Source organism: Enoplosus armatus, chromosome 1 (genome assembly GCF_043641665.1).
Source record: "Enoplosus armatus isolate fEnoArm2 chromosome 1, fEnoArm2.hap1, whole genome shotgun sequence".
NCBI lineage: Eukaryota > Metazoa > Chordata > Actinopteri > Centrarchiformes > Enoplosidae > Enoplosus > Enoplosus armatus.
The window spans coordinates 13587503-13599002 of NC_092180.1; the positions used below are offsets into that span (position 1 = coordinate 13587503).

The 11500-nt window shown below is 41.8% G+C and overlaps 1 protein-coding gene across 1 annotated transcript; it reads right to left on the reverse strand.

The window, feature by feature from the left end:
• Positions 1 to 294: 294 nt before the first annotated feature.
• On the reverse strand, positions 295 to 9746 carry lmo1 (LIM domain only 1). Its single transcript, XM_070902461.1, has 3 exons — positions 9535 to 9746; positions 1889 to 2014; positions 295 to 400 (listed from the first exon to the last, which is right to left on the reverse strand). The coding sequence occupies exons 1-3, from the start codon at positions 9738 to 9740 to the stop codon at positions 295 to 297; spliced, it is 438 nt and encodes a 145-aa protein (XP_070758562.1). The 5' UTR covers positions 9741 to 9746.
• Between the last annotated feature and the right edge of the window lie 1754 nt (positions 9747 to 11500).

Sequence of the window (11500 nt, forward strand, 5' to 3'; positions counted from 1 at the left end):
ACCATTTCTAAAAGGAAAATAAAACAAACCGGAAACAAATTTCACAAAACATACAAGCAATACAGTGCTCAGCTAAGCAGGCACAACTGTACATCAAAATTTGTAACTGCTCAGTGTTGGGGTGTGGGAGGGGCAAAAAGTTGAACATTTACAATAGAGTCCTTAGGGACTGATAAAGGGGTCTTAAAAAGTATTGCAGGCAAGCAGACAGACGCTTGTCTTTTTCCAAGTGCAGCAGAACATCCATCTCGTGTGTCAAGTGTGGAGCCGATTGTTGCTGCCACTGGGTTCCAACTATTGAACCTGCGTCTCAAAGCTCCCATTCAGCTGGCCCTCCTCATAGTCCATTTGACACAAAATCATGTTGTTTTTTAGGAAAAACTTGTCCCCCACGCAAAACCTGTTGGCAGAGAAAAACAAACAAAGGCAACACTGTTGTTAAAAATACAAAGATGATTACTGTTGGCATTATCACAAAGTGGTGTGTGTGTGTGTGTGTGTGTGTGTGTGTGTGTGTGTGTGTGTGTGTGTGTGTGTGTGTGTGTGTGTGTGTTGACTGGCTGACCCTGCCCAGCTCTGGCAGTGAAAATGTTGCATTCAAGATCAGCAGGTAATGATGATTCTGTTTGATTGCACACATTTGGTTCGAGATGTTTTTTTTACCTGACGTGCCCTGACACTGTGCCTCGTCAGATTCAAAGCCTTTTTGATGGTCATCATAAATGTGTGGCTTCAAATAAAAATAGATTAATACCCTATCATTTCAAAGCAAGCAGACACGAGCACTGGCACCCAATGAAATGCAGGTCGACTCTCCGCAGCCTGGCAAAAAGGCGCTGGCACCACAAGAGTTTCCAAGGAAACTCTGCCACAGGGTTAGCTTTTAACACACCAGTTTGGTTCCAGTCCTCGAGAATGTTTTTCCTCTAAAGTCTCAGAGTCAATTGAAGAGGGAAAATAACACATAGCAGCCTGCCCCACTGATGTTCTTCTCTATGCTGCTGTTTGTTTGTGTGACACAGTGGAGACAGCTCCATAATGTGACTGAAGGGGAGTGAAGATAAGAATATAGCCGAGCATAGCTTGGCTTTAGTAATGAGCCAGGCTGGTTAAACAGCCATGGCAAGGCTGTGCCAGATGAGACCTGGCTTCATGTCTGCCAGCTGAGAAGAGAGACTGCAGTCATAATTCCCTTACAGCAGGTGTTCACTATGGTAACTGAATCTGGCCTGCAGAAGGTTAATGGGCTTGTGCTGTGTGGAGGAACAGGGTCACAGCACCCCTGACAAGCATGCAAAGGACGTTCTGCTCCCAGAGTGGTGCCATTACTGACAGTATATTAATGGGAAAAAGCAATATTTGGGTACGTCATATTCAATGTGTATCATACCATAGGCTTTGTGCTCACTCCAATCATTAAGGAAACACCATTTCACACCTGTGTAGGTCCGTTCTCCGTTGTGCAGCAACACACCTCTGAAGGCCTTTATTTTTGCAGCTCCTATATCTCCTTGCTCACATAAGAACACAAGCTAATTTTACATCCCTGTGGCTTAAAAGATTTACAGAGCTAGCCATAACCAAGGACGAACTGCTGGCAGTGTGTCACAATACAAAATAATTAGCGTGGAGTATTACAAATGCAATACAACAACCTTTTATTCTTAGAACACAACAGGAAGGCAAGTTCGTTTTTTTTTCCAGACTTGTTCAGCGGTCTGTAATAATATAATAAGACAGAAAAACTATGTTGTACCTTTAGAGAGCTTTTTTTCCCAACCGCTACTAATATTTAAGCCATTGGTCATTTTTTACACTCAATTCATGTTTTGTTTTTGTTTTTTTTAAATGCCGATGTTGTTGTGCAGTTATGATCGCCCATTCTTACCTCTGGTTACAAAGCTGACAGGCAAAACAGTCCAAATGGTAAACATTATCTCTGGCTCTCATCACCATTTCAAAGGCTGGGATCAGTTTACTGCAGGCTGCACAGTTCCCCGTTGTACCAAAGAGCCTGAAAGACAGAGAGCACAGGCAGAGATTAACCCACCTTCTCTTTACCTTGATGCAATAAAACAGCAAACAAAAACGTACTGACAGTAAGAACAATAGCAGAAAAGAAATGCTGCAATAGATGGGAAAAGAGGGCAAAATGGAAATATGTTGAATGTAACGCACACATCTTTCTTGGCACCCACTTGGTATTTTTTGTTAATGAGAGTCACAAACACAGATCTTAATTCTCAGCTAATGATCTAATTAAAATGATCACATGGTTTTAATCTCCTTCTTCAAAGAATTTCCCCCTTGCACGTTACAAAAGCTATGAACACAGATCTGAAGCAAACCATTTGAATTGTTGAAAGTTTTCCTCTTTCATAACTAAAATACCTAATGAGTCTATCTCCAACCAAAGCCAGCTGGATTTTTACACAAGAGGCTACGTTCTGTAATGTAGTCGTAAGTTCAAAAGATTTCTGCTACAAGATTCAGGCTCAATCCCTTCTCTCTTTCGACTTTCATTCAGAGAGGAGCCTGAGACAGTGATGGGAGATGTAACCTTGAAGAGTTAACTAAATGTTTCACAGTGAACAGACTCACTGCTCAAACCTAGCTGCTGCTTGTTTAGGCTTATTAGATAGGAGCCAAATGATAAAGGTCACAAACAGAGCAAGGAGGCACTGGTGTAGATCTCTTTTCTCCTCAAAGCAAAGGAACCTCAAATGCTTTTCCCAGTCAGATTTACATTTTCATTTTCCAAGCGCCTGCCCCTATGTTTAATTTGGAGATTCTGAAGCACGGATAGATTTATATATTCTGCAGGAGGAGAAGGACCGTTTCACAGCTTTGCAAGAGGGGATAAGGCAACAGCAGATTGCCAATCCAACAGTATGTTAAACACTTTTCCCCAAACATGTAGGGCTCAGACAGAGGAGTCACAGTGTTGATATTCTGCCTCGTTTATGCTAGTCCCATTCAGTTGCTTTCACCTTGTTAAAGAAAACGTCTATCCAGCAGCCATGCTTCTAATAAGGGGCCACTGCCCCACAGGAGCCGGAGAGACAGAAACAGAGGGAGAAAGGTTGTTATGTTCCATGAGAGGGATTCACACGGTGTTAAACAGAGACATTGTTACAACCGGTTACTGTTTCAGTAAATACTGCATGTTCTCATACAGTAGACATCTGCTACCCACCAGGCACTCTGTAACACAAATACGTTGTTTTTTTTTCCCCACAGAGACCTTTTTAAAAACCAGTTTTTCCTTTTCCAAACATCTAGACAATTCTCCCACATTCAGTATTGATCCAAAAATATCAATGCTCCAGAAATTGGCCTTGTTTCCATTACAGTATACAGGTTTTCCAGCCTTCCAACACATACAGGCAACTCTAATTTCTTGGTTTTGTAACATGTAGACATGAAGGTTTATTCTTTTCCCTTTTTGTTTACTATTCACCAAAAAGTTGGATGTAACCCACTGCTTCACACCTCCTGTGTCATCATGACTGTCAAGTGGCAGGGTCTGCTCCAGGTTTCACCAGGCCTGAGCGCTATACTGGACTGAAGGGTCACACAGTGATGTCTTTTTCTCCCCCTCAGGGAACTGAGGCTGTGAAAGAGCCCAGAGAGCCTCGGCCACTTACAGAGCCTGACATGCACACACCTATAACAGCTCGTAGGATTATTCTAACCCATCTCCATTACACCCCGCTGGGCTGCGGACATGGTGCTCACTTGATACATACAGGTTGTGAAAACGCCTGGCGGGGGAGCCCAGCTTGCTGCCGACACTAAGTTCTACCTTCAGTCGAAGTAGAGTGTGACACCTGTGGCTAGTTTTTACCTTTCAGCCCGTCTATATTCTCTACAAACCAATAGTCCAAATACTGTGGGTATAACCTCTTTTCGCCTTTATTATGAAACACAAAGAATTTTTTGGAGCATCTCACCTCTGCAGAGCTGTTTGTATATGCAACCCCGGCTGTGTGGGTATACTGCATTTTACTAGCTTAGCAGAAATACAGGGAATTTCAATTGACTTTTAAGACTTATTTTATAAATCTGGGAGAATAAAAACATTACTACTAAAATACTGAAAATTATATTTTTCCTTTGCAAAAATTAGTGCAAATATACTAAAGGCTGCATTTGCTTCAGCAGAAGAAAAAAAACAATCCGATTAGCTGCTTTCTCTCCCTTGTTTTAGAAAAAGACTAAGACATTTTAAAGGGGCAGTCTAGTGTGCTCGTCATGTTGAGTACTACTCATCCTGTGAAAAGAGTTGTACAGTGTCTTCTGTGGCTCTGGAGAGGCTTTGTCAAGTCTGGTAAAATAACCCTAATGATGTCACTATGGGTTATCTCAGCTTGGGATTGGAGACGACAAATTGATAACAATGAGCCTGCAGACCCCCCCTCCCTGGTATACACCCACATCTTTCAAACTCCACTGTTATCTTTAGGAGATAGTTAGTAGTACTTTTGATTAGCTTGCCAAAAAGGAGACAAAGGTGTTCTGCTAATAGCACAGAAAGGCTTCGCACCTTCTAGGCGGAAGTACAGAAAGAATGAAGCTACGGTACCATAGCATGTTCTCGTAACCGACACCAGTACCTCTAAATCACCCTGACTCTGCAAATCATGAAGAGATCCACTTCTTCCATGCTGTCCTGATTTCCTTATCCGCTTTGTGATTTACTATCACAGACTTCATCTTCATCTTCATCATAACGTGAAGAGTTGGGAGTGTAAGAAAGAGTGTTGGCTATGGCTGCGTCCCATTCACACAGTCCTCCAGCCAACAATTGATGTGTCTGAGTTATAACGTGGCATCAACATACGGCTTAATTGGGCTCCTCGTGCTGAGAGGAGATTACAGCCAGAGAGAACTGTTCAAACACATTACACTCTTCTTATCCTGCTCCCGTGAAGCTAAAAGCAACCGGAGTTGAACCACCACTGCAGCAGTCTCATGAGTAACAGCTGAAGTGGAGCTGCGCATAGCAAGCAATGAATGTTTCACACCAACACAAGAGGTGAATGTTAAAGGTGACGGGATGTGACGTCAGCTGAGAGTGCAACATACTACCACAAACATGAAGACGTAAGTGACACAAAGTCAAATAGATTAGGCACAATAAGGTCCATTCAAGATTTTGAAAGCGTAGTAGGGGCCAGCACATGAATGGACTGAACAGGTGCAACTAGTATGGACGATACTAAAGTGAATGTCATTTACTCAAGCCAATTGTGGGGGATGGCCAAAGAAGACTGTGTTTTATCTGACCTAATCCTATAAGAAACCATACACAGTAAGTACAGTATATATATATATATATATATATATATATATATGTGTGTGTGTGTGTGTATATATATATGTATATATATGAAATATATAAGAAAACTTCAGCTCAGTTGCTTCAGTCTTTTTTCCTCTCTATAAACTTGATATGCATCACAGCACTGAAATAGTGCCTTCACAGAACATATTTTGTGGATTACCTTTGAAAAACATTAATTCATTTCATCTACAATAGACGTTTTGTTTGAATAGACTATTTTCTACAGAATTCCCACGTATTGTTCTGACACATGTCCTGTATTGTAGGAGTGCAGTGGCTCATGCACTTCAATTTCCCCGGTCATTTGGATTAAATGAATCAATATTCTCAAAAGGAAAGTGAAAAAAAAATTCAACAACACAGTTTTCAGCATTTCTGTTTAAATATAGTGTGAGTGGTGAGTTTCTGGGAAAATGGAATATTGTTCCGAGTTGCTCATAACATGCTGAGCCTGTCAGGTTTTGTCGATCAATCATCAACATGGTAACAGGGTTTGAAGCACAGAAATTCCTCTTTTAAAATAGAGGCTTCTGTAGTTTATTTAAATGGATTAGAGGGTTAGAAGTGCTGCGTTGGATTGCGCCCCACAACCTGTGAGACATTCTGGCATGGATTTGTGTAAAGTCAAAGCAGGCTGACTATTTATTGTATTTGAGTGTGTGTTTTTAGGAACTTTCAAATTTCATCATCTGTGTTGAGATATTATATGACCCCTTTGCATAATACTGAAACACTGGAACTATAGTAGTAACTATAGTGGTATAGTAAAAATGTCAATTACAATTTCATATAGCGCAAGGTGATGATTCTGATGTCTTGTTTTATCCAACAAACAGTCCATGATATTCAGTTTATTATCATATGTGACAAAGTAAAGCAGCAAATTCATATATTTGTGAAGCTAAAGCCAGAGAATATTTTGCCTGAAAAATGACTTTAAACAATTAATTGATCATCATAATTATAGCCATTTAATTAACTGACTAACTGTTTCAGCTCTAAGAGTTAGTAATAGTTAGTGTTTCCTTCAGGTGTACTGCTCTAAATGTTGAATAGAAAATACTATGAATAGTCTTTTTATTTAAAGTTTAAAGTATACATCATTAATTTTATGGTGGCTCAGTCTAAAGTCTGGAAATAATCAACATCATTCCTCTCACATGCATCATGTGACAACATGTATCCCTGCCAAATCCCTGCTTCCTACAGTCTTCAACACAGGAGAACTGCCGTACTCTGTACTCCTTACTCTCATTTAGTAGCTAGAAATTTACCTTTATGTGCAGATGTGTTTTGTTGGGAGCAGAGTTGGATGACAGGAATGCAAAGACGCTCCGCTCTCCTTCCTCTGTTATTGAGTTATTACAATGGCTCTTTAGAGAAAAGAGGGCCTTCTTTAGTTCTTTCAACTTGCTGCTTTGCTAACTTCAAACCCTTAAAGCTCCTACAGTGCATCATCTGCCTCTCTGTATTGCTTCCTTCAGATTGGGTTGTGGCTCTTGAAGTTTTCTACCTGTTCTCTGAGCTCTTTGAGACTTCCCAGCCTGCACCGGGTTTGTCAGATTTCATAAAAGGGAAAGCTGTTAATGCATGCATCGCATGTTTTGACCCTCCCACAACAGTTGTGTCTTTTTGAAAGTGTAAACCTTTCTGTTCAGATCTGTCTTGCCCAGAGAGGGAGAGCAACTGTTACGGGAGGAGAGCAATTGTTTTACTTACTAAAGGAGTAAAAAGAGGACAGATTTGAAAAACAGTCACATTCAGATGGAGCTATCATCTTCTCCCTGCTATTTCACTGGTTTGTGGATAACTTATAATGTTCATTATCTTGAAAACGTTTTTCCTCTTACAGTTAATTATACCCCATTTTGATAAGTGGATGACTATTATGTCCTCTCTAATATATGAAATAGAAGATTAAATGATTTCAGGCTTCAAGTCCTGATGATCACACCATGACTAGATTGTCAACCCTCTGGTGAAGTTGTACGATCCTGGGCACTAGACATAAAGGAAACGCCTAATTAATCTATTATTCTCATTTATAATGAAAGAGTGTGGCCAAGTTGCTAAAAAAAAGCACTGATACAGGGAAGTGATTGTCAGGGACATTAGAAAGTGAACTTTTTTCTTATTGTTGGTGCAGTGGTTTAGAGGGCACGGGGGGGACACTGTTTAACATATGTGCATTTTAGTGTTTGTGTGTGTTGAAGTGTAAGATTCAGGAAAGCGTGAGTGCATTCAATAAGTTGCTAATGCCACCGAAGGACAATCACAGATGGAGCTCCTATAATAATTAATGTGAGCATGGCAGGGTTCCAAACCCTGGGAAATAACCAAAGTGTGTTTGATCCACCCGCTTGTCTGTAATGAAGTGCAGGAGGCTAATTCAGTGCGCAGATTTAACTTCATTACTGCAGGTGAGGGGAGCCTTCGTCTTACTACACAGAAAAGAAGGAATGAAAAGGAAACCGGATGGAGACTGCATCACCTACTTTCAAATACTCTGGTCTCTCAAACTGCCTCCACTCTACACGCAAGGCAAGGTTTTTAATTTGTTCCATAATAGAATTCATCTCAAGCATCTCTAGCCATTAAGTGTTCTGCATTTGTCGCAGGCTGAAGAGCAGGCGAGTGGGATGGATTTCATTAGGCAATCCGGGGCAACAGAGGAGCACAGAAAGCTCTCTCCTCTTTCCTTTTTAGTCTTATTTTAGTATTCCTAACTCTTGATTTCATATGTCATTCTCAGTTTTTCATCCCTTCTCTGACCTCTACATCTTTCTGGTCTAATGTGCGAGAAAGCTTTTCCTTCTCCCTTCACAGTGCCAGTTAGGCACTTATGGCTTGGGGGTTGGGGTTGCTGTCCTTTCAGCAGATGTATTTTACCAAGTGAAACTCTGAGCTTCATCATATTTGCCTTCTCTTGGTCATTTGCCCATTTATTATTACCTCATCTGCACCATCTGCCCCTTCTGGGAGCAACATCAGGTCTTAGTGGACCTCTCACTGCATCTTAAAAGCATTAAATGTGGGTGGGAACTGATGGATGGTAATGGCCTATCTCAACGTAACGTCCCTAAGCGCCTCTCAAGTGGGCTGCGGGCTTCTTCCAGGTCAGAGGAAGGGCTGAGATATAAGTGAGATGTCGGGGAGATCCATGAGTGAGGTAAGAAGAGAACCAAGTTGATTACGGTTCTCTTTGCTTTGGATTTTAGAAGTGATACAAAATGATAGATGCTGTTTTAAATTTCTTTTTTTTAAAGTTAGAATGAACTGATACAGACGTAGTGGGTAGCAATAAGCTGGAAGTATCAGTGAGGGAGTGAAGAGACAAGTAGGCAGAAGGGAGATGGAGAGAGTGAAAGGGGGAGGACAGCACAGGACAGGGAGTTTTACGAGGGGGGGGGGGGCTATGGCACCGGCATCCCTAAGTCAGCCCCATGGGGATTTCCTCTCAGATAAATGATAGGATCTCATTGGGAATGTGACTTAACGCCCAGGAAATGGTCATGTTTAATTTAACAAGCAGATGGCAGGGGCATCTGAAGGGGGGAGAAACAGAGCCAAAGACACTGATAGAGCAACAGCCTATAGCTCTGGTACAACTGAGAGCCAGTCTACTCCATGACAGAACCCCCACCCCGCCATGTTCATGTAAACACAGAGAAAAAGGACCTATAATAAGACCAAGCAATTATGGTGGTGGTGGCACCAGTCAAAGTTAGAATCAGGTTGCGATTATAGATTTCTTTGCATGTCGACATTGCCAGATGTTAAATGTTAAGTATTCTAAGTGTAAAGTTAAGTTGAGTTAAAAATATAAATAAAATCCCAAATGTTTTCTGCCTGTTCAGTATGCTTGTGTTGAAGCATCCCGCAGCAACATTACTTTCTGCCGTATGCATGCTGTAAAAGAAAATGACAACAAGCTCTTGACATATTGGGTTTTGCTGTGATGTTGTTCTAACGCTGAGGAATCTGTGCATAATTTAGATTGATTTTAGTTGTGATTTTAGCTGTGTTTCTGTGAATGGGAGCCACAGGAAACACACACTGAGAAACCAAAGCAAACGGTACCAGGAGGTAAAAAACCTTTGTGATCCTTTCATGTCACACAGCTCTTGGAATGGCATGGCTTTTGTGTTTGTTGTGAGTGGGGAGAGGTGATTGTGTGTCTTTCTTGCCTCAGGTAGTCCCTGCGACAGAGAATGAGGTTGGCTTTCGTATAGAGGGTGGAGCCCACCTCCCCCAGGCGGCAGTCACAGCAAGCACATTTGAGACAGTCCTCATGCCAGTATTTGTCCAGGGCCTTGAGCAGGTAGCGGTCTTTAATCTTGCGATTGCAGCCAGCACACCCCTTCTGTTTCCCTTTGGGCTGGACGGAGAGCATCGGCACACCTGTAGTGATAAGGAGACAAACAGCCATGCGTGATTTACGGCCCAGGAACACGAGTGACTTTTTATGTTCTCTTTTGATAAGCCGGTTGCTTCTCGAGTCGTCTAAGCCTGGCCTCGCGCGCAGCCACAGCACACTGCCTACCTGCTTCATATGCATTAAAGAAAACAGTCTTCCATGTAGATAGGCACACAGGTCACATTGGACTACAAAGCCCTAACTTACTTGTTCCACTAAGAACATGCTGTAATACAGAAGTTACACGATCACTTCTAGCAGGTTTCAGAGGAAGGGGCATGTCTAGTGTGTTCCTGATGATAAAAGACACAATGTTTATTTGGCTTGCTGTGGTATTTACAGCGAGCCATGTAGTGCGTTAGTTACCTACCATTTCATCAAAGCCCATTTCACTCAACTGTCCACAGCTGTAAAAGCTCCTCATGGGCTTTGTTTGGTATAGATTAACATTAACCTTTTAAAAAGCCTCTGACCACAAAAACGTTACTACCAGACCCCAGTGAGATATGTTATGGCCTAAGTGCCTTTTAGCATACACTCACGCTCTGTGTTTCATACACACACACATTTGCGCACACAAACCACAAACACACACACACACACACACACACACACACACACACACATACACACACTGTGTTCCCTACTCAGAGCATTACAGCCTTTCCTCCTTTTACACTTATCTGTACTCATGTGTCTGCAACGAGCGAGCCTAAGTTACCAAACTCGCAAATTGCCCTGCTGTCACGCAGGTCCCCTTTAAGCACGCCTTTTAGCCTCCTAAAGGACAAATAAAGTCCATTTAATAACTGCACTAAACACTAATAGTCTATGTGTGGTTGACATTTGTGTTTGGACTAAAAGCCCCCCTCAGGCCACTGGTGGTACAGAGGCAGGGGCGCGCAGCTCCCCTCTGTAGCACTAACAGGTCTGCCACAGCTGAAAGCACAAGACAACAGCTCTTAAGACACTCTCTCACACACTGAGCTATTGATCCGTCTAAAAGAACACACAGTGGACGCCACTTGCCACTCTACTTTCAAAACACATTTCTCTCTCTCTCTCTCTCAAAAAAAGACGGGACACTCTGCATCGCAGGGGGTTAGGCCAGCATTTTATATGTGTGGGTATCTATAAAGGCCCATTTTAAAGACACGTTAAACTGAGCTTTATATGAAATGTCACTGCTTTACTGTTGCACTTTAGAGATGTGTGCAGGTACATTTTGTCCAGACCAGATCAAGTTTTTATTTTCATTTCTTTAGCAGGAAATGCACAATTGTAACAGTGTGACGTTAAGTGTGAATAGGGTCATTCTGTTAGAGCTGCCATTTTACAGTAACTTCTGTGGTTTGCTCAGTGATAAACACAACCTCAGCTGGTAACAAGGGACTGCTTCACTCTGGGCACTGTTTTTCTCTGCTAAGCCTGTCAAATTTGTTCTCTTTCACAAAAACCCGCTACCACTTTTCAAAGATTTCTTTGGAATAGAAAAGCATATTTTCTCTCTCTTTTTCTGTCTGTCTCACACGCACACACACACACACACACACACACACACACATATCTGCACACCTAAATGGACTCGCAAAGTACCTTATTGGATCCAGATTTGCTCTGCAATTTTTGGCCATCCACATATCAATAATGCTATGAATGTAATATAATTAGCATTTCCCCTTTTAAAAAAGAGGTGAAAGAAATAGGAGAGCTTGTTAGTCAAATTTATGGCTTTG